Genomic DNA, 25,647 nt, shown 5'->3' with positions numbered 1-25,647 from the left:
CCTCATCAACGTCGCTCCCGCGGGCAGCTCAAAAGATGCTGTGGGCTGAGGCGGGGAGGGAGAGACAGACGCTCGGTGTGCGGCGTCCACCTGAGCCCAGGTCGGAGCCCCTGGGGCATCTGGGGCCGAGGGCGCAGGAGGGGCGGGTGAGGGGGGACCGGCGGTCGGCAGCGTGCTCGCCCAGGAGGGGCTGGGGAGGGGGGCGCGGCAAGCGAGGCGCTCCGTCCTTTCCTTTGCAGCGGGGTCTGTGCATACACCCTGCCCTCCCCCGCCCCCTCGGAAGCGACTGGGCAACAAGTTAAACTTGGGGGGAGGGCCGGGAATGGCCGTCCCGGGGGCACCGAAGCCCGAAGCCCATCGGTGGCCCCGGCGCGGCGACGGCCTGGGCTGAAGACCTCGGCATCTGAGGCGGGAGGCGCGGGGTCCAGGGACGGGCAGGGCCGAAACGCGAGTCTAGGACCACCGGTCCTAGGCGTCTCCTCCGCGTGGCCGACCTACGAGAATTCGGAGAAGCGAAAAGTACCGCTTCCAGCTGGGAGGCGCGGCAACTGGGAGGCGGAGCCCGTGGGTGGGGCGAGGGGAAGGCCGTCCGCTCCGATTGGGTACTTTGGTCAGAAGATCCCCTCCGATTGGCTGTGACGTCAGAAACTCCTCAGTGAATGGGGCCCGGGGGGTCGACGGGTAGCCAGGCTTGGAAGTGTGACCGCAGTTGTCAGCTCATCCGGAGAGGCGTCGCGATGGAGGCCCGGGCGCGCGCTGTCCTGGCGGTGCTGCTGCTGCTCGCGGCGCAGGTGGGACGGCGGCGGAGGGGCTCGGGGGAGGGAGGACTCTGAGAACGGGAAGGGGGCTGTGGCCTGGGCGCGCGTCCGGAGCGAGGATGACGCGGGCGGCGGGACATCCCGCACCCGGGTTCCCATCCGGAGCAGGTCTCAACGGGAAGTTTCCTGCACCCAAAGGCCCAGGCGGGGCCGAGCCCGCTGCACATCCTTGGTGACTGAGCGCGGGGAGCCCCAGTGGAAGGGGGGGGGGGCATGCGAGGGACGGGACTACGGAGGGCCGGGGCTGCGGGGGGCTGAGTGTGTGTGTGTGTGTGTGTGTGTGTACATTCAAATATATAATACAAAGATGTACACATACACACTCAGATCCCCGTTCCCAACCCATAGACAATATCCTTTCTTAACACAGTCTATATGCAACAGGTGAAGCAATTAACTATAGACTAGAAAAAATCAAATACTAAATTCCAAAGGTTTACTACCACAAAGGGTCTAGTTCTGGCCATGCAAATAAAATAGGCTCCTACCATCTAAGTAGTCAGCAAATCCACATGCATTTGGGAACTGAAGAACATATTCCCCCCAAATAATACTGCTCTGTATCGCGAGTGGAGCAGCACGGAGATGCTCCCCCGAGGAAGCCCACTTCCACGAGGGAGGCAGTGCTCCAGGTTGGGGGGTGACTGCCACTCCTTGCTCAGGGGCTTCGGTGTCTGCTTCCATCAGCAGCAGAGGCATCTTTTGATAATGTCAATATCCTCTTTCTGATTGAAGGTGACCATGGCAACCGGGGAGACCCGGTGTAACCCGCGCGAGTATGAGGTTACCAGCCTTCGCCGCTGCAGCAAACTCTGCCCGGCTGGTGAGTCTGGGACCACTTCCAGAGCCTTCCGGGGCAGACCCTGCCTGGGAGGAGGGAGGCAGCAGTCCCTTCGAGCAGAGCTGGGGGCTACCTGTGGGGAGTACCTGGCTGTCTGTGGGTGGGAGGGCCTCTCCTGGGCAGCTGCCCAGTGCCCCACCTCTGCACCCACCTTGGGGGCTCTCGTGTGAACAGAGTGGTGTGTGCTTGTTTTGAGATGGGTGAGGTGAGTTCAGCAGGGCTTGGAGGACAGAAGTGAGGACCCATGCCCAGGCTGGACACGCCCACCTTCCCACCCGCACCCCATCCACACTCAGACAGGTGTGCCCACGTGATCAATGAAAGTCCCTTCATGGCCTCCTCTTGTAAGGGTCCAGCCACACACCTGTACCATCACCATGGGCATCGTCCACTCACACACACCTGCACACGTGCCTCATTTTATCCGGGAAAGTGTGCCTTCCGGGGCTCCTGGTTCAGAGACCAAACACCCAAAACCTGGACACTCAGCCCCGTATCCTCCCCACACACACACGTGCACACCCACCAGTACACACACTACATACCTCTATACACACACATCCATGCATTCACACGCACACCTACATGAACCACATGTAGGAAAGAAAGGGACACAGTTGGTCCAACATGAAATCTTGTGACCTCTGCCCAGCACCCACATACTGCATGTCATCAGTAAAAGCCAAGGGGCAATTCAGGTCCCCGGTTTCTGGGACACCTGTGGCCTCGGATCAGTCCAGAATGTTCCAAGGAGACGGGAGGAGAGGGGTGGGTACTGTGCAGGGCGTCTGGCCTCCAGGTGCCTTGGGACCTCCTCATGCAGAGGCCTCAGAGACCAGGCGGGGTCTGCGGCAGAGCAGGACAGCCCTGGACACCCACCTCCCCTCCGTGTACCACCTGCCACAGGCTACTACGTCAGCAAATACATAGACCAGGACCACAGCGTTGGAGAATGCAGGAAGTGCGAGTCTGGAACCTTCCGGGCCCACCCCAGTAAGGAGAGCAGCTGCGTGCCGTGTTCCCAGTGCCGGGAGGGTGAGTGGGCTGCCGTCCAGGCAACGTGCCCCTGTCGACTGGCCCTGTGGGAACCTCCCCAAAGGAAATTATCACAGAGGAACACGGGGATGGGGCTGCTAGAGCAGACATCACAAAGTGCTTGTTTTTTTTTTGGTTTTGTTTTTTGCGATACGCGGGCCTCTCACTGTTGTGGCCTCTCCCGTCACGGAGCACAGGCTCCGGACGCGCAGGCTCAGTGGCCATGGCTCATGGGCCCAGCCGCTCTGCGGCATGTGGGATCTTCCCGGACCGGGGCACGAACCCGCGTCCCCTGCATCGGCAGGCGGACTCTCAACCACTGCACCACCAGGGAAGCCCCAAAGTGCTTGTTTTTATCATGATGCTGTATGTATTGGCTAAAGAATCAACCTACAGGTCATTAGGATTTCAGAGTTGCTGTGTATAAGGATGATATACAGAAGTTCTTCCAAATCTCTGTATATCAGTGACATTGTTTTTTAAAATGTAATTGAAAAATGCCACTTCCATTAGCAAAAAAACCCCAAACAAACAAGATTCTTTGGAATAAATCTAGCAAAGCATGTATAAATGTGTAAGTGAACAAACAACATTTAAGGACATCTAAATACGGCGAGGAGTACCACAAGGTAGTAAGCAGGAAGGCTCAACGTTTTGTTGGGGGGTTTTTTGGGCCGCACGGTGTAACTTGCAGAATCTTAGTTCCTGACCAGGAACCGAACCTGGGCCACAGCAGTGACAGCGCTGCGTCCTAACCACTGGACAGATAGGGAACTCCCTCAGTGTTTTAAAAGTATCAGTTTTCCCAGGAATGGTTCTTAGGTTTAGTGCATTCCCAATGAAAATCCCAACAGAATGTATCAACTTATCATGCCATACACCTTAAGTAGATACAATTTTTATTTTTAAAAAGTAAACTATCCCAATAGGAGATTTCATAAAACTGGCTATGCTGACAGTTGCCAAAACAACTTCCTTCTTTCCTAAAGGAGGAAAACAAGATAGCACACTGGCCCCCCCAAGTACTAGGACTCTGTACAGAGAGACAGTTCAGCAGTGTGATATTCCCGTGGGGGTGGACAGTGGGCCCCGTGGAAATAGCCCCGTAGATGTGAAGTGTGGGGTGTGGCCCCATGAGCGAGCCCGTCACAGGCGAAAGGCGGAATCCCCCAGTGATGCTGGGAGAGACCGTTCAGTGTCCACACTGAGTAGTGCTCTTCTGATCTTTGTGGGGCAAACGAGATGGACAGAATGATTTGGGGGTGTTTCTGAGCAGTTGGCCCTGTGCCCCAGCCCAGATTGCAGGGGCACCCACGGGCCCCTCCACAGACACTCCGGATGCAGGGGATGAGGTCTGGCTGGTCCCTGTCTCCATCCCTGCTGGGGAAGGAGGGGGGTGACGATTCTGAGGCTTTGACTACGAACCTGGACGTGGCCGGCGTGGGCAGGACAGAGTCCAGGCCCCTGTGACTGACCCTCGGCCTTCCCTCCAGCAGATCAGGAGGTGGTGACTGAATGCTTCCCAACTAGCGACCGGCTATGCCAGTGCAAGCAGGGCCACTTCTACTGCGACTCCATGGACTGCACAGAGAGCTGCTTCCGGTGCAAAAGGTGTTGGCCTGGGGTGTGTGAGCTGATCAAACAGGCCTGGGCGTGGGTTCCCTTCCTCCATTTACTGCCTGTTTGGCTTTGGGTCACTTATTCTTCCGTCCCCTTCCCGGAGCCTCCGTTTTCCCATGTGTAAAATGGGGCTAATGGTAGCACCTGCCCCACAGAGGTGTCCTGAAATTAAGTCAGACAAGTCACCTGGATGTTTCCACCTGGTGACGGACTGGAGTCAATGCTCCTTCCTTCCTTCCTTCCTTCCTTCAGGTGTGATCATGAGCCCCGCTGTGGCCTGCAGGTCTTATGGCAGGCCTGGCGCCCCCAGCCATGGTGGAGACCATCCCAACACCTATACAGTGACAAGCCCATGAGGGACAGAGGGGATGCTAGAGACAGCTCTCTAGAGCAGATGCCCCATGAGGGAGGGAGGGAGGAAGCTCCAGGCAAAGGAAACCACAGGCAGAGAGGACGGCAGTACCACGCCCTGAGGCAGGGTGGGATGCCCACTGTCATGGTAAGAGTCTCCTGGGGCTGCTGTAACAAAGCACAAGTGGGTGGCTTTTAATCAACAGCAGAAATGTATTCTTTCACGGTTCTGGAGACCGGAAGTCCGAAATCAAGGTGTCAGCAGCCGTGCTCCCTCCGAAGACTCCCAGGGAGGAATTTCCCTCGCTCCCTCAGCTTTCCGTGTTGCCGGCAGTCCTTGGCGCTCCTTGGCTTGTAGACACATCACTTCAATCTCTGCTTCCACCTCCAGGTGGTCTTCTCCCTGTGTGCTTTTGTGCATCTGCATCTCCACGTGGCCTTCTCTCTGCCTGCGTACAATTTCCTTCTTCTAAGGACGCCGGTCATGGATTCAGGTCCACCCTGATCCAGTATGACCTCATCTTAACACGATGACATCTGCAGAGACCGCATTTCCAAATAAGGTCCCATTCTGTGGTTGCGAGTGGGCACAGATTTTGGGGGGGCTTTGGGGAAGACACTTACAGCGGTAAAGCCACTTGTAAAATCGTTCACGTTTGTAGACTACTAAATACAACTCAGACCATGTTGAACTGTTGGCTTGGGAACCGGACAAGTCCAGAGTAAGGACTGCCCTCGGGTCTGGTCTGATCAGGGCTCTGGCTTCTCTGGACTTGCTTGCCTGTCCCCTTCTCCATGAGCTTCGTCTTTAGGCTGAGTTCCCTCTTGGTAGAGATATGGCTACAGCAGGTCCAGTCCTCATAGCCACGCACATCTCTATCCGGGAACAGAGCCAGAGGGAGGCCCCTCCCCTATATATCAGAGAATCCTCAAGCTTTATTCTCATTGAGCCAATTTGGGCCAGGTAGCCCAGGAAATGCCAGACACTGATGGCCTGAAGCCTGGTGGGGCAGCACAGGACCCGGGGCTGGTCCCTCGAACCCCTGACGGGTGGGTTTTAAGAAGGATGCTTTGGGCTGGGCCTGGGCGGGGAGAAGTAATGCTCAGGGTTTCTTTATTCTTCCTCTCAGGTGTGAAGACAGCACCATCCTTCAACCCTGCAACGCCACAAGGGATACAGTTTGTGCCGTAAAAATTCATCCAGAGGCTGGTAAGTTCTGATTCTGTCTCTTAAATCCATAAAAGTAAAAAGTTGAGGCTCTGTGGGCCCTAAGGTCCCTGTTGTCACAATTTAACTCTGCTGATGTTGCTTGGCTGTGTGTGAATAAAACTTTATTTATAGCAGTGGACAGGACTTGGCCCATGGGTCACCGTTCATACACTCCTGTCTTGAGTAAGCAAATAGAATCCTTGGGGACAAGCGGTGGCTCTGCCATCCTTGTCCCCATGTTGGGGCCGTGTCGGCTCAGGCACTATTTTTTTTTTTTTTTTTTTTTGCGGTACGCGGGCCTCTCACTGTTGTGGCCTCTCCCGTTGCGGAGCACAGGCTCCGGACGCGCAGGCTCAGCGGCCATGGCTCACGGGCCCAGCCGCTCTGCGGCACGTGGGATCCTCCCGGACCGGGGCACGAACCCGCGTCCCCTGCATCGGCAGGCAGACTCTCAACCACTGCACCACCAGGGAAGCCCCATTCTTTTTTTTATTATTGAAGTATAGTTGATTTACAATATTGTGTTAGTTTCTGGTGTACAGCAGTGATTCAGTTTTATATATATATATACATACACATATTCCTTTTCAGATTCTTTTCCATTATGGTTTATCCCAGGATACTGAATATAGTTCCCTGTGCTATACGGTAGGACCTTGTTGTTGGTCTATTTTATATATAGTAGTGTGTATCTGTTAATCCCAAACTCCTAATTTATCCCCCCCTCATCCCCCCTTACCCTTTGGTAATCATCAGTTTGTTTTCTACGTCTGTGAGTCTGCCTCTGTTTACTAAACATGTTCATTTGTGTCATATTTTTAGATTCCACACATAAGAGATTTCATGCGGTATTTGTCTTTCTCTGCCTGCCTGACTTCACTTCATGTGATCATCTCTAGGTCCATCCAGGTCCCTGAAGATGTCTTGCCCATTCTTATACTCGGTTGTCTGGGGTTTTCATTTTCTTATTTTTGATGATTATTTATAAACGTTGGTAATTATTTATAAGCTTGGGTTACAAGCCCTTTGTATCGGATATCTGCAGCCACCTCTGCCCCCACCTCTGCCCCCGAGGGTGCCTTTTTACTCGCTTTATGGGGTCTCTTGTGGACAGAGGTCCTTCATTTTAATGAGGTCAAGTTTGTGGCTGTTTTCCACTATGTTTGGTACTCTTCCTCTCCCGGGTGAGAAATCTTTGCTCACCCGGAGAAAGTATTCTGCTCTGTGATCTGCCAGCAGCTTCGTGGTCTTACCTTTCTCTTTTTCACTCTACACGACCCTGGAATTGGTGTTTTGCGAGGTGTGAGGCAGGGGTCTAGGTTCAGTGTATGTTTTCCCACTGCACATATCGACTACCCCGTTTTGTGTTTTGAAGACGATCCCTTCCCCGCCCTCAGTGTTACTTGGTCATAACTGAGCGCCGTGTCCATCTGGGCTTCCTGTTTGTCTGTTCTGGGGCCAGTGCCACTTTCCTGCCAGCCTTGCCATTGGAGCTGAAGTCCCCCTTGCCTCCTTCCACAGGGTCGTCAGGCCACCCTTGGACTCAGCACATCCACTGAGACTTAAAAATCAGCTTGTCAGTTTCCTTCTGTTTTAAATAACATGCAAGGACCTTTTTTCTTTAAATTTTTACTGGAGTACAGTTGGTTTACAATGTGTTAGTTTCAGGTGTACAGCAGAGTGAATCAGTTATACGTACACATATATCCACTCTTTTTTCCCATATAGGGCATTACAGGGTATTGAGTAGAGTTCCCTGTGCTATACAGTAGGTCCTTGTTAGTTATCTGTTTTATGTATAGTAGTGTGTATGTGTCAATCCCAATCTTCCAGTTTATCCCTCCCCCCCTTACCCCTGGTAACCATAAGTTTGATTTCTGCATCTGTAACTCTGTTTCTGTTTTGTACATAAGTTCATTTGTACCCTTTTTTTAGATTCCACATATGAGTGATATCATATGATATTTGTCTTTCTCTGTCTGACTTACTTCACTCAGTATGACAATCTCTAAATCCATCCATGTTGCTGCAAGTGGCATTATTTCGTTCTCTTTTATGGCTGAGTAATGTTCCATTGTATATATACCACATCTTCTTTATCCATTCATCTGCTGATGGACATTTAGGTTGCTTCCATGCCCTGGCTATTGTAACTAGTGCTGCAGCGAACACTGGGGTGCATGTATCTTTTTGAATTATGGTTTTCTTCAGATATATGCCCAGGAATGAGTTTGCTGGATCGTATGGTAGTTCTATTTTTAGTTTTTTAAGGAACCTCCATACTGTTCTCCAATATGGCTGTACCAGTTTACGTTCCCACCAACAGTGTAGGAGGGTTCCCTCTTCTCCACACCCTCTCCAGCACTTGTTGTTTGTAGATTTTCTGATGATGCCCATTCTAACTGGTGTGAGGTGATACCCCACTGTAGTTCTGATTTGCATTACTCTAATAATTAGTGATGTTGAGCATCTTTTCATATGCTTTTTAGCCACCTGTATGCCTTCTTTGGAGAAATGTCTGTTTAGATCTTCCACCCATTTTTCGACTGGGCTGTTTGTTTTTTTAATATTGAGCTGCATGGGCTGTTTATATATTTTGGAGATTAATCCTTTGTCTGATGAGTCATTTACAAATATTTTCTCCCATTCTGAGGGTTGTCTTCTTGTTATGTTTATGGTTTCCTTTGCTGGGCAAAAGCTTTTCAGTTTAAGTAGGTCCCATTTGTTTATTTTTGTTTTTATTTTCATTACTGTAGGAGGTGGCTCAAAAAAGATCTTACGTCAAGGAGTGTTCTGCCTGTGTTTTCCTCTAAGGGTTTTATAGTATCTGGCATTACATTTAGGTCTTTAATCCATTTTGAGTTTATTTTTGTGTATGGTGTTAGAGAGTTTTCTACTTTCATTCTTTTACGTGTAGCTGTCCAGTTTTCCCAGCACCCCTTATTGAAGAGGCTGTCTTTTCTCCATTGCATATTCTTGACTCCTCTGCCATAGATTAGGTGACCATGGGTGCGTGGGTTTTTCTCTGCACTTTCAATCCTGTTCCATTGATCTATAATTCTGTTTTTGTGCCAGTACCATACTGTCTTGATTACTGTAGCTTTGTGGTATAGTCTGAAGTCAGGGAGCCTGATTCCTCCACCTCCGTTTTTCTTTCTCAAGGTTGCTTTGGCTCTTTGGGGTCTTTTGTGTTTCCATACAAATTGTGAAATTTTTTGTTCTAGTTCTGTGAAAAATGCCATTGGTAATTTGATAGGGATTGCATTGAATCTGTAGATTGCTTTGGGTAGTATAATCATTTTCACAATATTGATTCTTCCAATCCAAGAACATGTTGTGTCTGTCCATCTGTTTGTGTCGTCTTTGATTTCTTTCATCAGCATCTTATAGTTTTCTGAATACAGGTCTTTTGCCTCCTTATCCCTAGGTACTTTATTCTTTTAGATGTGATGGTAAATGGGATTGTTTCCTTGATTTCTCTTTCTGATCTTTCATTGTTGGTGTATAGGAATGCAAGAGATTTCGGTATATTTATTTTGTATCCTGCAACTTTACCAAATTCATTGATGAGCTCTAGTAGTTTTCTGGTGGCATCTTTAAGGTTTTCTATGTATAGTATCGTGTCACCTGCAAACAGTGACAGTTTTATTTCTTCTTTTCCAATTTTTATTTCCTTTTCTTCTCTGATTGCCGTGGTGAGGACTTCCAAGACTCTGTTGAATAATAGTGGCGAGAGTGGGCATCCTTGTCGCCTTCCTGATCTTAGAGGAAGTGCTCTCAGCTTTTCAGCGTTGAGTATGATGTTTGCTGTGGGTTTCTCATATATGGCCTTTATTATGTTGAGGTAGGTTCCCTCTATAACCCGCAAACACTTTTAAAGGCTATTATAACACCAAAACAGAAGGCAGAATGAGGAAGGGCCTGATCAGAGAGTAAAGAAGAGCCTTTAAGCAGAACAGTGGCACCACGGGAAAGACTCGCTCCTTCCTCCTCTGTCCTTGGTGACAGATGGCATCAGGGTGGCTGAGCGTCCACGGCTCTGATGGCCCGCCCCGCCCCCCGTGTCTGTGTGTCCACGGCTCCTGTCGGCGCTGGGAGCTCAGCAGGGTGAGACGGAGACACCCCAGTGGTCACGCCAGAGGTCTCCCCAGGGTGGACCCTGCCCTGTCCCTTGGGCCAGCGTGGCCCGGCCCTACTGCCATGAGGACTGGCCATCCCCTCCGTCCTCCCAGCCTCCTCCAGGCTCTGCCTGCTGCTGACCCGGTAGTAGATCCTGCAGCTGCGACCACTCACACCTGAGCCCCATCCCGGGATGCCAGGGCCTCTTGCTGCTCTGCTGGCCGGTCAGACCTCCTGCTGCTTCCAAGGATGTGAGCAACAGCCCAGGGCCTCTGAGCCCAGGTCCTGTCTGAGCAGGAAGGAGGAGCCTGTCGTGCCTCCTGCCGGGGAGGTTCGTGGCGACAGTCGTCAAGAGAGCACTTCGGGGCCTGGAGAATGGCGGTGCTGCCACCACGCCCAAGAGCTGCACGTCACTTGGATGGGGTAAGCGTGCCTGACACTGCGACAGCATTCTCTGTTTCGCCTCCTTGCAGGGAACCGAACGTGGCTGTGGATCCTCCTTGCTGTGATTGTGTTCCTTTGCATCGCCGTGCCCATCATCTTCGCCATCACTCGCCTCTATAGAAGAAGAGGTAAAGCAGAGTCATGTTGATCCTTGAGGAAACCAGGTCAGCAAGGGCACCAGGAGCTCAGAAGTGGGGGCCTGGGGTCAGTGGTTCCTGACGGGAGCCTGTCGTTTGAACACAGCTCTGCTCACTTTCCATCTCGGGGGCCCTGCATGTGTCTGGGCTCGGAGCCGCCCATGGCGTGCTCCCCGATGTGCAGGGCTTGAGACCAAAATTGCAGGGCAGCTGCTGGGGACAGGCGTCCAGGGCACCGGGGGCCGGGAAGCCAGGAGAGATGGGTGCAGCTCCAGCCAGGGGGTCTTGGAGGAGGCGGTCCCTGGGTGCTGGGGAAGCTTACCAAGTAAGTGCCCCTCCTGTGTTTTCCCAGCTGCGTGGTTTTTCCAGTCGGTTGTGGTTTTGGGAAACATAAGTCCACTTTCTTGACTGTGAATTCGAGGCATTTCCTCTCCTCACAGAAGTCGCTGTAATAGTTAATATCAATTGTTTTCTGTTCTCTCTCTTCTTTTTGATTTGCAGAAAATCCAAAGCAGCCAGGCAGCCCTGTAAGTATCACCCTGGGATTTGTCCAGTGAAGCCCCAGGGGGTGGAGGGGTGGGGGACAGCCCCAGGCCTTCCCCGCTGCGTCCACATTTAGCCTGTGCAGTGGTGTCTGCGCCCACCTTAGCAGAGCCCTGGGACATCTGTGCTGGAAGATTTAAATTCTGCTGAGGCACAGGGGACAAAAGGCTTTCTTTGGTATCCCAGGGCTGCTGAGACAGATCCCCATAGACGGGGGGCTTCAAACATTACGAGCTTACTGTCCCACAGTTCTGGAGGCCAGAGATCCGAAATCAAGGGGTTGGCGGGTTTGGTCCCCTCGGGGCTCTAGGGGCAGGTGCTTCCTCGCTTCCCCTGGTTGGGGCTGGACGTGCTTGGCGCTCCTTGGCTTTTGGGCGCGTCACTCCGATTTCTGCTGTCTTCACACAGCCTCTCCCCGTGTGTCTCTGAATCTCTCTCCTTTTAAGGGCACTAGTCATAGGATACCGGTCCCACCCTTATCCAGTATGACCTCGGCTGAAGAGACCCTATTTCTAAATAGGTCCCATCCACAAGTACTGTGGATTAGGATGTGGGTCTCTCCTTGGGTGCCCACCATTCAACCCACCACAGGCTTCTCTTGGGATCCCCCGAGGAGTCGGTGGCAGAGCAGGGACCTGACCCCGTGCAGTGTTCCTCTCGAAAATTGCACAGGCCTTGCTTACCTATCAGACAGTTGGCATTTCTTTCCCTGAAAGTGGCTTGGGAAGGGCCTGTCCTGCAGGCTCCTGTCACCAGAAGAAATGACTTTGTTCTTTAGTCGCCTAGAAGCAGCCAGCCCAAGGAGATGCAGATGCCCATGGACCTTGAGAGGGGCCAACCAGCCCCTGGTGTGGAGACCAGGCCGATTTTGGAGGTAGAGGACTCAGCCCTGGAGCCCGAGGCCAGGACTCACCCGGGACCCTCCAAGGACGCTGGGGAAATCCTAGAGCTACAGGAGCTGGGGGCCAAAGGAAGTCCAGCAGCCCCAGAGCAGACACTACAACAGACTCAAGCTCCCGAGGCCCCCAGGCCCCCAGGCCAAGCAGAGGTGTCCCCTCCCCTCCACAGCCTGGAGCAGGTAAGTGGACCGTTGGGAGGGTCTGATGACCAAGCCCCTGCTCGCTGAGTGCTGAGTGCAGGGCTGTGTGTGGCGCTCTTGCAGAGTTCTTGTCTGCGTTTCCTGAGGCTGATATAACGAAGTCCCACAGCCCAGGGGCAGGGAGGAGGGTGTTTAAACATCAGACTTTTATTGTCTCATGGTTCTGGAGGCTGGAAGTCGGAGATCAAGGTGTCGGCAGGGTCACTTCCCGCCGAGGGCTGTGAGGGAGAATCTGGTCCAGGCCTCTCCCAGCTTCTGGTGGTTTCCGGCAATCTGAGGTTCCTTGGCTTGAAGGAGCATCCCCCCATCTCTGCCTTCATCTTCACGTGGCCTTCTCCCTGTGTGTGAGTCCCTCTCCAAATTTCCCCTTTTTATAAGGACCCCAGTCATATTGGATTAGAGGCCACCCTAGTGACCTCATCTTAACTTGATCGTGAGCAACAATGCTGTTTCCAAATACGGTCACAGTCACAGGTACTGGGAGGACTTCAGAACCTTTGCGGGGACACAGTTCAACCCATAACCTTCCCCAACCCTACCTGCTGTCTGCGGGTGTAGCAGGGAAGAGCCAATTCTGGCTCCACGTTGCATCTGCTTCTTTGACTTTAGCCTTCGCTTTTCATTGCTTTTGTTACTATAATCATCGATAACGGCCTGCCTCGGGGAACCCTGCCCCCCTGCCTGAATATTAAACTAAAGTGCCTCTGTTCAGCTCACAGGGAGACAATCTGACCCTGCCCACCTGTGAATGGCTGCAAGAAAGAAGAAATTCATGCATCCCCTCCTCAATTCCAGGAGATGATTTGCAAGACCGACGGCCGTCTTTACTTTACTTCCCCACCGCCTCTCCCTCTCTATTCTGCCTTTTTACTTTACTTCCCTGATTCTATAGAAGAAAATGGCACCCAGACTCCGATAAGGTGGTTATTTTGAGACATAAGTCTGCCATCTTCTCGGTCTGCCGGCTTTCCGAATAAAGTATTCCTTGTCTCAACACCTCATGTCTGACTTATTGGCCTGTGTGCGGTGAGCAGCACGAGCTTGGACTCGGTAACCAGGGGACCATGGCACCCGGGGGGGGCAGAGGCTCAGCGTGTGTCCTCGCTGGGCCCCAGGGCTGGGAAGCAGCAGGACCGACGAGGCACAGCCCGCTGGTGCTGGACCTGAAGCCTCCTGCGCTGTCAGCAGAGCTGGGCCAAGCACCCCCTGGGTGCCGGGCTTGGCATCTGGAGAACACGGGGCTGCAGGGGCAGGGTGTGGGATGGATCCCGAGATGGGTGGGATTGTCCCCGGTGGGCCGTGTCCAGACGTGCACAGCAGGAAGCGACGGTTCCTATCCTCCGCTGGGGGGCTGCTGGGGGCTTTCCCGAGTGGGTGACACCTGAATGGGGTTTGACAAATGATCAAACACCCACTAAGTGGCCCTGCGGGGGAGGGCCAGGGTTGCTGAGTGATGAGCAACCCTAAGGCAGGGCAAGGTCAGGGGCTGAAGAAAGGGGAGACTGGGAGGAGATCATGGACCCCTGGGCCACGCTCGCACAGACACGGGGCTTGAGAAGTCCAGAGACTGTAGGTTCCATGGGTCGTGTGCCATTATGCATCATTTCAGGGAGCCGGCCTGTGACTTTTGTCGGATTCTCCAGGGCTCCTGAGACGAATAAAATGCAGAAGTTGGGGCCCCTGCCGAGGGTCAGGTCAGGGTGACATGCTGGTCCCTGGGTGTCCCTCTGGGGCTGTGCTGTAACAGGGCAGCTGTTCTTACCCTTTTTACCAGCCATGGGACAGAGTGGTGAGTCCTTGCCGGCCGTGGGCAGAGGCAGAGCTGAGATTTGAACCACGTGGTCAGGCTCCTGGCCTCAGGCCCGGGCATCTCAAGGAACGCCTGGCCTCATCCAGGGAGAAGCCCGTGCTCGTGGCAGCTCCTTCAGACGGGTGGTCAGCTTTCATCTGTCTGGTGTCCCGTCCACGCTCGGATTTCCCTGAACTAGGAGGCTGTGTGGATAAGTCCCTAATATTTGTCCACAGTGCATGTCTGTAGACCTGTGTCCTCTCCATTGTCTTATCCAGAGAGCAGGTCACCGACAGGTGACATCGTTCAGCTGTTACCCGCACCCCCCGGGGGGGAAGGAGCAGGGCCTGGGTCTGGGAAGAGTCAGGAGCACATGCAGAGCAGCAGGGACCCCCGCCCGCCCAAGCAGGGGCAGCCGTGACGGCACGGTGTCACCCGCACGCCCAGGCCGTGTCCCGGGGGAGCGTGACCCAGAGGACACGCTGGGCTGTGAGCTCTCTGCTACCCGTGGGGGGATGGAGTGGGGGTGACTCCCCACGGGCTGACTCAGGGGTCTTATCATGTTGATAGAGGCCCACCGGCCCCACCCACAGCTCCCACAAGAAACCAGGTTCTGGTTCTATTTCCGTAGAATTCCTCTAAGAGGCCGCACAGGTTTCTGCTCCTGGAACCATTTCATTCTCTTCTCTCTGCAGGAATATGAACAAAAGTAGTTTTTGAAGGATGTTTCCTGTGTTGGTAAGCAGTCTAAATTCCTCATTTTCTTTTTTTATTTGTTAACATTTTTTTTGGTTTTTTTGTTAACAAATTTTTCTCGTTTATTTGTTTAGGCTAAATCTTCCTTGTTGGGACTTCCCTGATAGTCCAGTGGCTCCCAATGCAGGGGGCCTGGGTTCGATCCCTTACTGGGGATATAGATCCCACATGCCACAACTAAAGATCTCGCATGCTGCAACAGAGATCCCGTGTGCCGCAACTAAGACCTGGTGCGGCCAAATAAATAAATATATGTTTTTTAAAAGTCTTCCTTCTTTGACATGAATGCTAAGGCCTAACGTCTTTATTTTTGAGACGGGGGACCACCTGCCTACCCGAAGCTTAGGGAACTTTCCTGTGGACTTGAGATCCACTTTTTCACATTCACCAATGACAGTAGAGAAACAGATATTTGCCAGATATAAGTTTTGTGGGGTTCATAAAGAAGGATTGGATGTTGTTTTTATTTTATTATACATTCTTGTTTTTAAGAGAAAGTATGAGTGGGTGATGGGAATACTTATCTAACCCTAGATCAGTGGGTCCCCATGGCTGGGATGCTATGGGCTTAGGGGCAAAAAAGGCAAGATTTATCGAGCACATGCTGCCTGCCAGGTGCTTTTTATAATCTTATTCTAACAGCTCTGGGAGACTGCCCCATTTTACAGATTTAAAACACGACAATCCGAAGCTCAGAGAGGCTACAAAACTTGCCCCAGCTCTCAAGGCCTAACCTGGTCCCCCCGCTGACGCCAGGAGGCCTACCCATCCGGAGCACCTCACAGCCCATGGCTGCGTGGCATGTGAGAGGGGCAGGGCAGGGCGGACGTCAGCAGATGCTTTATCCACAGGGCTTCTGACTTGCCTGGGGTTCCTTCTCCCAGGTTCATTGGCACCAGTAATGAATGAGCAACAGACGTGTCAAGAGACACAGCAGGTCATGGCCAGACCTTGGCCTCCTGGCCCCTGGGCCTGATTCCTTCTGTGGGATCATCTGGGCTGGCGCAGGGCTTCCCAGGTCGTGGGCTCAGGGCAGGTGGAAGCACCTCTAGGGCCACACTCCCGGGAGCCGAGTTACAGAGGATGCTCCACGGGCCTCCCAGGAATGTAAACAAACTCTCCCTTTTTGCTTTTATTTTTTTCATCCATCAATAAGATCTATTGTGAATTCAGACATGAGGTTCCAGAAAGTAACTGGAAGATGTTATGGGGTTTACTGGACTTGAAGAAAATGATGAGATATGGGAACCCCAACATCCAGGAAATTTGGAAGAGCTCCTCAGGCGGAGGAATGGGCTAGGGAGGGACATTTCTGTATTTAACTCATGGCTGCCCTCCATAACACGGAGCTACAGATATGTTCGCAAATTATAAACAAATTGCTTGCAGAAGGTATCTTAGGTAGGCATGCAGAGAGCTCCCAATAAACTCTTTTCTGACACAGGGCTGTTACTTTACGCAGTGTCCTGGGTGGGTAGGGTCTGAGCTTCTTTTTTTTTATTTGCGGTACGTGGGTCTCTCCCGTTGTGGAGTACAGGCTCCGGACGCGCAGGCCCAGCGGCCATGGCTCACGGGCCCAGCCGCTCCGCGGCATGTGGGATCTTCCCGGACCGGGGCACAAACCTGTGTCCCCTGCATCGGCAGGCGGACTCTCAGCCACTGCACCACCAGGGAAGCCCAGATCTGAACTTCTTTTCCAGTTCTGATCCCACCAGAAACTTCATGAATCCCAGATGGAACTGCGGTCCTTATCCAAATGGATTCTGTATAAACTTCCAATGGGGACAACAGCTCTGCCCACAAGCAAAGGTGCTTCTCTGTCAGGGGCACTGCCTGTGGCCAGTGTGGCAGAGATGGGATCCCAGGGGACTGCTGATTGCACTGGATGGGCTCACGTTCCTCGGAGCATTTCCCTAGGCTCTGCGGCCAGGAGAGTTTGGTGGTTGTCCTTCTGCCCCCACCAACTCCTTGATCTCAGAGTCACCATGACGTCTGCATGACCTGGGACAGGGCGTGGCATTGAGCAGGTGCTCCATGAATAGGCACAAGGAAGTTGGTGACAGGCAACCCACAGGCCACTCTGAGTAGTCAGAGACGCTGGTCCATACCTGGCCCTGGGACCAGACTATCCCTATCAAAAAGGGGCAGAAGGCTCTGCTCAGTATTCTGTGATAACCTCTATGGGAAAAGAATCTGAAAAAGAATGCTTATATGTATATGTATAACTGCATCACTTAGCTGTATACCTGAAACGAACACAGCGTTGTATATCAACTACACTCCAATATAAAAAATAAATTAAATTTTTTAAACTGGGCAGAAGAAACAACAAAACAAAGCAAAAAATGGGCAGAAGACCTAAACAGACATTTCTCCAAAGAATACAAACAGATGGCCAATAGGCACAGGGAAAGATGCTCAACATCACTAATTATCAGAGAAATGCAAATCAGAACTACAACGACGTATCACCTCCCACCGGTCAGAATGGTTGTCATCAAGAAGTCTACAAATAACAAATGCTTGAGAGGGTGTAGATAAAAGGGAATCCTCTTACACTGTTGGTGAGAATGTAAATTGATGCAGCCACTATGGAGAATAGTATGGAGGTTCCTTAAGAAACTAAAAATAGAGTTACCATATGATCCAGCAATCCCACTCCTGGGCATACATCTGGAGAAAACTCTAATTCCAAAAGATACATGCACCCCAATGTTCACAGCAGCACTATTCACAATAGCCAAGACATGGAAGCAACCTAAGTGTCCATCGACAGAGGAACGAACGAAGAAGATGTGGTATACATACAATGGAATATTAACTCAGCCATAAAAAAGAATGCCATTTGCAGCTACGTGGATGGACCTAGAGATTGTCATACTGAGTGAAGTAAGACAGAGAAAGAGAAATATCATATGATATCGCTCATATGTGCTATCTAAAATATAATAGAAATGAACTTATTTACAAGACGGAAACAGACCCACAGACACAGAGAACAAACTTGTGGTTGGCAAAGGGGAAAGAGGGGAGGGATCAATTAGGAGTATGGGATTAACAGATACACACCACTATATATAAAATAGATAAACAAGGGCCTACTCTATAGCACAGGGAGCTATATTCAGTATCCTGTAATAACCTATAATGGAAAAGAATCTGAAAAAGAATATATATATGTATGTATAATTGAATCACTTTTCTGTACACCTGAAACTAACACAAAGTTGTAAATCGACTATACTTCAATTAAAAGAAAAACAAAAAAAAAACCCTAAGACTATCCCTCTGCTCTTGTATCTGAGGATCAGATTGGAATGTGACCAGCTTTAGGCCCCAGCTTCCTAAACCAGAACTAGCCAGGGTGGGGCATGGTGACAGTCACAGAGACCTTTTTTAAGTACCTGAAACTATTTTTTTAAGGAATGGATATCATTATAAACTTTTTGAGATAATCATAGATTTACATGCAGCTGGAAGAAATAACATGGAGAGATCTCCTCACCCTTCACCCAGTTTCCTAAAATGCTAACATTTTGCACAATTATGGTACAATATTAAAGCCGGGATAATGACACTGACACAGTGAATATACGCAACCTTTCCATCATCACAAGGACCACTCATGTTGCCCTTTTTTTTTTAATGTTGCATCTTTTTTTTTTAACTTTATTTTATATTGGAGTACAGTTGATTGACAATGTTGTGTTTGTTTCAGGTGTAGCCGCATCCACCTTCTTCCCGCATTAACTTCTGGTATTCACTTGTCTTTATTTCTATGATTTTTGCCATTTCAAAATGTCAAATAACTAGAATCACACGGTATGTAATGTTATGAGATTTTTTTCTTTGCATTTAGCATAATTCTTTAGAAAAGTAGCTTAAACTGTTGAAGTTTTAATGCCAAAGATACGCTTTTGCCAAAAAGTTGTACAATTTAGCAATACTTGCTTTTATACTTTTTCTTTACCTAATAAAATTTCCATCCTAAGTGTTTCTTTTCATTCCCTGTGTGTGCAGAAGCTTGAGTGTGATGTCCTTGGGAGATGGTATCTTACACAGAGGAAGGGACAGGCCCTGAGGATGTGATCTGTGGGCTGAGGGACTCTAGAATGGGGATTAAACGCCAGAGAAGCCTCTTCTCCTCGTTTGTGTTATTCCCCCCGGGGCCTCTGTCTCTGGGAATGACAACCCTGTCCATACAGAGTGTGTGCTCCACCCTGCCCCCCTTTCTCACTCACCCCAAACATCATCAGTCCTTGGAAATGCTGACAAACCAGCTGCTTTCTTCCACCCAGCACCAAGTGTCTTCAAGTTCATTATTAAAGGAAATGCCATAACCACCAGTCTCTCTCAGGACTGAAACGTGGGTGTCATCCCCGGCCCTCACCTCGCTCACCCGCCCCACCCCATCCCAGCATCTGCTGCCCCTCATGGCTCTCCCAGATCTGCCTGCTCACCCTGCTGGTCCAGGGCACCGTCTCCTCTCCTACAGACTATCGAAAAGGCTTCCTGCCAAGTCTTGCTTTCCTCCTGGCTTTCCCTAATCCACTCCACCGCCACACAGCAGCTGGAATGAGAGGTCTACAGCACAAATCCAGTCAAGCCTGCTGGGTCTCTGCCATTCCTGACTTTGCTTACAAGATGCTTCAAGAAGCGCCAGCCCTAGCCTTTGCCCCAGGCCCCAACTCTCGCCAGGGCTGCTCCAGCCTGCCCTGCGGTCAGGCTGAATTTCTCAGTGGCATGCTCTCTGTTGGTATCACTTGCAGGACAGTACCCTCTGCATGGAATGCACTTCCCACCCATTCCCAATCCCCTCCTCTAAGCCTCCTTCCAACTGGTCCTCCCTCCCCGGACCCTGGGAGACAATTTTTCCACGGAAGTGGGTGGGTGGGCGGATGGTTCAGGCGGTAATGCGAGAGATGGGGAGCGGGAGATGAAGCTTCGCCCTCCCGCCTCTCACTTCCTGCTGTGCGGCCCGGTTCCTAACAGGCCGCGGACCGCTACCGGTCCGCAACCCGGGAGCTGGGAACCCCTGCTCAAGGGCACTGGCCGCAGCGCAGTAGGAACTACAACTCCCAGCATGCCCCGGCCTGCGGCGTCTCGAGCCCGCGGCGGTTGCCTAGCGACTGGGCGTGTCCCGGAAGGTGCACCGCCTCCGGCGGGACTTCCGGGGCGGTGGTTGCGTCAGATTCTGGGAAGCTGTCGGCGCGGTCGCGAGTGCGGCGTTCCAACGATGGCAGGTTCCTCCGCGGAGCACGGTGAGTGCGCGCGGCGGGCGGGCCAGCGGGGGCGACCCCGGGCCGAGGGGCGGAGGGGCCACCGGGGATCTGAGGGGGCGCCAGGTCCCTGAGGAGCGGGTCTGAGGGCGCGCAGAGGGCGGGGCGCGACCCCCGGGCGCCCCCGGCAGGCCCCGCTCCTCCAACCTCGCGGGGACCCGACTCCGGACCCGGAACTGCCGAGGCCACCCCGTCCCCAGACTCGGTCCCCTCCTTGGGTCCTCCAGGTTCCATTGCGCCTTGACCCCAGGACGTGGCCCTGCGTTTCCCCCGCCGGTCCCTGGGCCGGACCTCGCCCCTCCTGTCCCCTGGACTTTGGAGGACAGGCACAGCCCTAGGGTGGTTTTCGTTTCCGCCCAGCCCGGGCAGCACCCGGGTTGGCACTTAGGAAAATGAGGCCGAGGAAACAGGGTACGCGGACATACAGGAAAGGGCTTGGGGTTTTACGAAGGCTTTCATCTGCGGCTGCAGACAGTGGCCATTGGGACCTGCGTGGTCACAGCGTTATTGCCGCCTCCGAGGTTCCGTGAGCAGCGCTGGATCTGCCCACCAGAGTCACTCGTGTCGCCAGCCGGTAGACACGCCGCCCACAGGCAGACTCCAGGGAGCGCTGGGCCCTTGCTCCCCTCCCTCAGGCGAGATTGTAGGTGCCAGACAGACCGGAGGTTGTCCCTGGATTCCCTCGTCTGGAGCAGACTTTCTTCAGGAAGAACTCTGAGTGTGTAGTATTTATTCCCCGGGCTGCCGGGTTTAGGCTGTGCAGGCTTCCTGGAGCCCTGTGATCCCTCTTGCTCCTGGGGTTCCAGGCGGGAGCTCTGACCACCTGGGTAACCCAGTGACGTGGGCGGCCCCTGCTGACAGGGCTGCTGTGGTACCCACCTTCCGGGCGCCCCGCATTCCACCCGACAGGTGCGCCTGGATTCCAGCGCCATCTCTACCCACCTGGAGCCTCGGCCCTCGGCCCTCAGAAGTGCACCCGGACTCCTGTAACATATCAGCGTGGTTGACACCCCAGTCTTCTGAGCGAGCCGGGCTGGGGGCCCACCTCTGCCCCTTCCTCACGTGCAGCAGGGTAACACGTCCCCGCTCGGAGGATGTAGTGGGCATTAAAGGGGCTGGTAGAGGTTAAGGGTTGAGAAGAACACTTGGCATGAAATGGGGGCTGTGTCCGGGTTGAGAGCCCGAGCTTGTTTCTTTTCTGTCTTCCTTCCTTCTTTCCTTCCTTCTTCATTTGTGAACACAACTGACGTATTTGATTTTGGGGTTTTGGTTTTTTAATCGCTTCGGAACTTGAGGTTTCCAGAGCCTTGGTTAAGAACTGGCCTGTTTCTGGAGATTGGTACCAGAGTTCTAGACATTCTTGGTTTCCGGGTTCTGAATGCTTTTCATTCTCAAGGTTGGATTTATCGAAAGTGACCATCTTTCTGGACTTTTTAAGGAGACCCTCGTCTAGAATATTCTTCCCATTTCTGGTCATCTTCCTTAAGTTGGCTCAGAATGTCCATTTGGTTCCCTGCCACTGGGGTTAAAGCTTTTCCTTTGTAGCTTGAACGTGCAGCCTGTTCCAGGGCCCAGTGTTGTTAGAAAGACGAGTCTCATCCCCGAGGACCCCGGGGTGGATGGAGCACGTGTCAGAGGCTTTGCCCTGCAGATCGGGCCACTTTGGTGGCTGTGTGTTAGGTCAGATTTGCAGTTTATTTTTTTATGCAGTTTAATTCAAAGGTTCTTCGTAATAACAATGCAGCTAGCTTTTTTTCTTAGCATGAGTCTGTGCTAAATGCATCTGCGGGGGGCCTGTAATCCTCAGAGCAGCCCTTTGTGGTCGATACTGCCCTTATCTTCCTGTGCAGGCGAGAATCCTGAGGTTCAGAGAAGCTAAGTGATTGTCCAAGGCCACACAGCTAGCCAGGGCCTGTGTGACTGCAGCAGGGATGTTGACTACGCTGCCTTGCTGCCTTTGATGACTCTATTCAGATGAACAGCAAGCACCCCAATTCCAGAGGGCGTCAAGGCAGACCAGAGGAGGAAACACTTTCCTGTGTTTCCCAGAGAAAAAATGAAACGTACATGTTTATAGACTACAGACATTTGCTCATCCCTGAACCCACAGTCTCCTGGTATTTACGCCTTAAGAGTTGTGAGAGATAGTGTCCTCGGGGGGAGATTAAACCGTTCCCAGTGTCCACACTGCTGTCCCCGGGCAGTGGTGCCGTCTGATCACCTGTGTGTCCTCAGGGCATCAGGTCATGATGCTTCTCATGACCTAAAAATCCCACGTGAAAGATTCACATCTGCTGTTTCTGTGGGAAATTGCCCGAGTGGTTCAAAATAATTTCCTTAAATAGATCTGTCACTTTATTTATTCAGTAGATCTGCTTCAGGCACCGGCTCTGCCGGACGCTGCTGGGCGTGGAGATGCAGCATGCCTGGAGGAGCGTCTCGGCCTTCCTGGGCCTTCCGTCCAGCGGGGCAGGGTGGCCGGAGCCCAGAAGCCCAATGCCTCCCCAGGTTGCATGGGCCATTCCTCTCTTGGTCACTCCCCAGTGCGTGTGCTGCCGGGTGGCCTGAGTCTATGGAGGTGGTTCAGGGCCCACAATCTGCCAGAAACTTGGCCGGGTCCTCCTCTGCCAGCTGCCCTGTGGGCAGGGCGGAGTGCAGGGAATCACGCCGGAGGCCCTGCTGGGGCAGGTCCGGACGCTGCTGTGGGCATTAGCCTCCTGGCCAAGCCCAGCCCCGGAGCCCCGAGACAGAGAGCCTGGGTCTGGGGAGCCCCCTGTGCTCTGCTCCTGAGGGAGGGCCTGGCTGCAGGGCAGGTAGGGAGCCTCCCGAGAGAGGCTGGAAGCTGATCCTAGAGAAAAAAGAGGAGCGGGAGTCCTGGCAGAGAGCACCTCGTGCACTAAGACCTGAGGGCCAGCAGCACTGCTTTCCGGCAAGTTCCTGAGGCCAGAGGGGGAAGGGGGCTGGAGATGGGCCACAGGACCAGGTCTGCAAGGGCCTTGCGCACATTTGCGGAATTTGGGTCTTGTCTTTGCGTTCTGGCAAGATATCTGCCCCCTCCCCCGCGTGTACCAAGGCAGGGAGAGCAGGAAGAACCCAAGACGGTGGTAACCGGCGGCCTGGGCCCGTGGCGGTGGTGGGTGTGAGAAGTGGACAGTCTGGGGAGGACCGGGGCAGGTGCTGGGTTTGCTGTGGGATGAAAGAAACAGCCACCCAGCTTCAGACCCAGTGGGGAAGGTGGCTGTACCGTTCCCGGACTTGTCCCCAGTTGGAGGGCGAGACATGATGCTTGGGAGCACCCTGTGGACACGTGACCGCTGGGCCTCCAGGGCTGGTGCTCAGGACGGAAGGGGGCGCTAGAGAGGGCCTGTGGGAGGAGGTCCTGGGTGCCGGGAGTGGGTGGCATTGCCGCCAGGTGCATGCACCTCTCTCCTTTATGAGATTCGTGTGAGGAGGGGATGCATTCGTTTGAGAAGGCTTTTCCAGTCCCCGTTCTGAGAGCCACCTGGGCAGGCTGGGAAGCCCCACAGGAAAGAAAAGTGGGCCTGAAGAGGGACCCAGGGGGAGGGGCAGCTGCAGAGGCGGGCCAGGGAAGCTGGAGGAGCCTTTGCAGAAAGGATCTGATCCACAGGGCCGGGTGCCGCCGGGGCCTTGCAAGGTATGGACCCGAGAGGCCTTCAGCAAGTGCGGGAGGGGTGCAGACCCCCGCTGCGCTGGGCCTGGGAGCTTAGGAGGAGGGCAGACCTGCAGTGAAGGGGCCTGCGCTTCAGCAAGCCGCCTGGGGGCTCCTGGCAGCTGAGCTCTGCACCCGCCCCACCCAGGTTCCGATTCCAAAGGTCTCAGGTGGGCCTGGAACGGGTGCTTCCAGGAGCTGGCCCTGCTGCCACTGCGCTGGAGCCTCACTGAGCGGGAGCCTGGCTGGAGCGGAGGAGGGGGTGGGAGAAAGCAGGCCGCGGACTGCTGTCCAGCAGGTGTGAATGCTGACGGGAAGGGGCCAGGGGAGGTGACGGCTTGGTGTGAATTCGGTTCCTTAGCTGGTTCTTGCGTTTGTGCGAGTTCAGTAAGCGTCTTCTAAACTGTGAAGACCACGGTCCACGTTTAGGGCCTTCCCACAGTCAGAAGGTGTGTGTCCTGCGATGCATTTCTGGATGGACCTGCGGTGGACCTGGCGGTGGGTGTGGCGCGTGCGTGGGGCTCCCTGGGGAGGGCCAGCGTGGCCAGTGGGCGCCCTGCTCGGGAACCATCTCCTCTCATCTTGGCATCACGGGCTGATAGCCAGACCGCAGTCTGGCCCAAACCCAGGGCCACTTGAAAGCTGACCAATTTTTAAATTTGTTTCCTCAAGTCACGCTTAGCCACAGCTGCCACGGTGACCCCATGACTGTCCCGCTCTGCCCTGCGGGCTCCCTGCTCCAGACGGGGCTTTTTAAATGCGTGTGTGACCCCTGGGTAAACGCCTCCAGGCAGTTTCAATAGTAGTAACACAGGAGCGATTAAAATAAGAGTAATGGCAACTGCCGGGCGCCGGCTGTGTGCCCGGCATATTTCAAACAGTTTACAAGTGTGATTTCACTAACGCTCACCAGCTTTACCAGGCGTGTGTTGTGTGAGCCTGATTTGCCCTTGAGAGGAGCCCGCCGGGTGAGGGAGGGGTGCAGACCCCGCTGAGCCCTTGTCCCCTGAACTGCTTCATTAGTGCTTCAAAGCCATCGTGTTGGTAGAATGGTTGACATGTTTCTCATTGTAAAAATAACATGTGCTTATTGTAGAAAATGTGCGCAGCGAAGAAAAGAGAGGGAAATAACATGCCCTGTGAGCGTACTCCTCCAGGGTAGCCAACGTCAAGGCCAGGCAAGTTCCCGGGGGTCTGTGTTCCCTGGAGTAGTTCCGGAGTGAGGGAAGTCTGTCTGTCCAGTGCTGTCCTGGGGGTAAAGGGGCAGGGGGAGCTGGGAGACCACACAGCTTCTCAGAGAGGGGCTGTCACCTCTGCTTCCTTCCCCTCCCTCCTGTGTCCTGGCATAGATGGCTGCACCAGAGGGATGCTCGGAGACGGGCAGAGGGAGCTTGGAGGGTCGGTGTCGGGTGACCAGCTGCCGAAGGATGGCCTGGCCCGCTCCGGGATGCGTCCCCCCACCCACTGCCCCGGCTCTGTCCACCCTCTGGCAGGTCCTCTGACCTAGCTTTCGTGAACTGAACTTTCTCCATCACGAGAAAGGAGCACGCTTGCCGACTCCTGACGGGCTGGCAGGGCTGCCAGGGAACCGTGCCAGGTGCAGTAAAGTTCCCTGGAAGGAAGACTCCGTGCCAAGGAATTTCTGTAGCGTTAGGTTTCCCGGTGCCCAGGGCCGCCCCGGCAGGTGCTGCTTCCTTCTCCCTGGGTGGGACAGAGCGGTCCTGTCAGAGAGGGGTGGGGGGCACGGGCCCGCCTGGCCTTCCTTCACTGTCTCAGAGGGGATCTGAGCCCTCAGGCTGGGTCCCTAGAGCCAGCCACCTGCTCCCGGGAAGGAAGGCGAGCTGGCTGGCGCTGCTCCAGGGCCCTCGTGGGTTCCCCAGGCTTCCCACTGGCACCTTGGGCGGGAGGGGCCGCCTCTGTGTCTCTCTTTGCTTCC

The 25,647-nt window shown here is 53.5% G+C and overlaps 2 protein-coding genes across 7 annotated transcripts in view; both read left to right on the top strand.

Annotated features, from left to right (window-relative positions):
• The first annotated feature begins 638 nt into the window (after nucleotides 1–638).
• On the top strand, nucleotides 639–13,213 carry LOC137229849 (tumor necrosis factor receptor superfamily member 26-like). Of its 2 annotated transcripts, none has more exons than XM_067747951.1 (9): nucleotides 639–791; nucleotides 1,554–1,641; nucleotides 2,566–2,694; nucleotides 4,191–4,305; nucleotides 5,796–5,875; nucleotides 10,468–10,566; nucleotides 11,077–11,102; nucleotides 11,897–12,196; nucleotides 12,930–13,213. In XM_067747951.1, the coding sequence occupies exons 1-9, from the start codon at nucleotides 660–662 to the stop codon at nucleotides 12,963–12,965; spliced, it is 1,005 nt and encodes a 334-aa protein (XP_067604052.1). In that variant the 5' UTR covers nucleotides 639–659; the 3' UTR covers nucleotides 12,966–13,213. The 2 variants fall into 2 exon arrangements, with proteins under 2 accessions (XP_067604052.1, XP_067604050.1); XM_067747949.1 differs by having other exon boundaries at nucleotides 4,188–4,305.
• Nucleotides 13,214–19,920: 6,707 nt separating this feature from the next.
• The window catches only part of CARS1 (cysteinyl-tRNA synthetase 1), a 47,100-nt gene continuing 41,373 nt past the window's right edge, over nucleotides 19,921–25,647 (top strand). For 4 of the 5 annotated variants that reach the window (XR_010945879.1, XR_010945880.1, XM_067747947.1 and 1 more), the window contains exon 1: nucleotides 19,930–20,023. Coding sequence is in view for 3 of the 5 variants with exons in the window: in XM_067747947.1 (XP_067604048.1) it covers nucleotides 19,999–20,023 (25 nt within the window). In the remaining 2 variants the exon portion in view is untranslated. Of the gene's footprint in view, nucleotides 20,024–25,647 lie in introns of all 5 variants that reach the window. The other variant, XM_067747948.1, reaches the window with a different exon arrangement.

This window comes from Pseudorca crassidens, chromosome 9, assembly GCF_039906515.1.
Source record: "Pseudorca crassidens isolate mPseCra1 chromosome 9, mPseCra1.hap1, whole genome shotgun sequence".
In the NCBI taxonomy this organism is placed as follows: Eukaryota; Metazoa; Chordata; class Mammalia; order Artiodactyla; family Delphinidae; genus Pseudorca; species Pseudorca crassidens.
The sequence above is the reverse complement of the archived record's forward strand: the minus strand, read 5'-3'. Positions and strand labels throughout refer to the sequence as shown.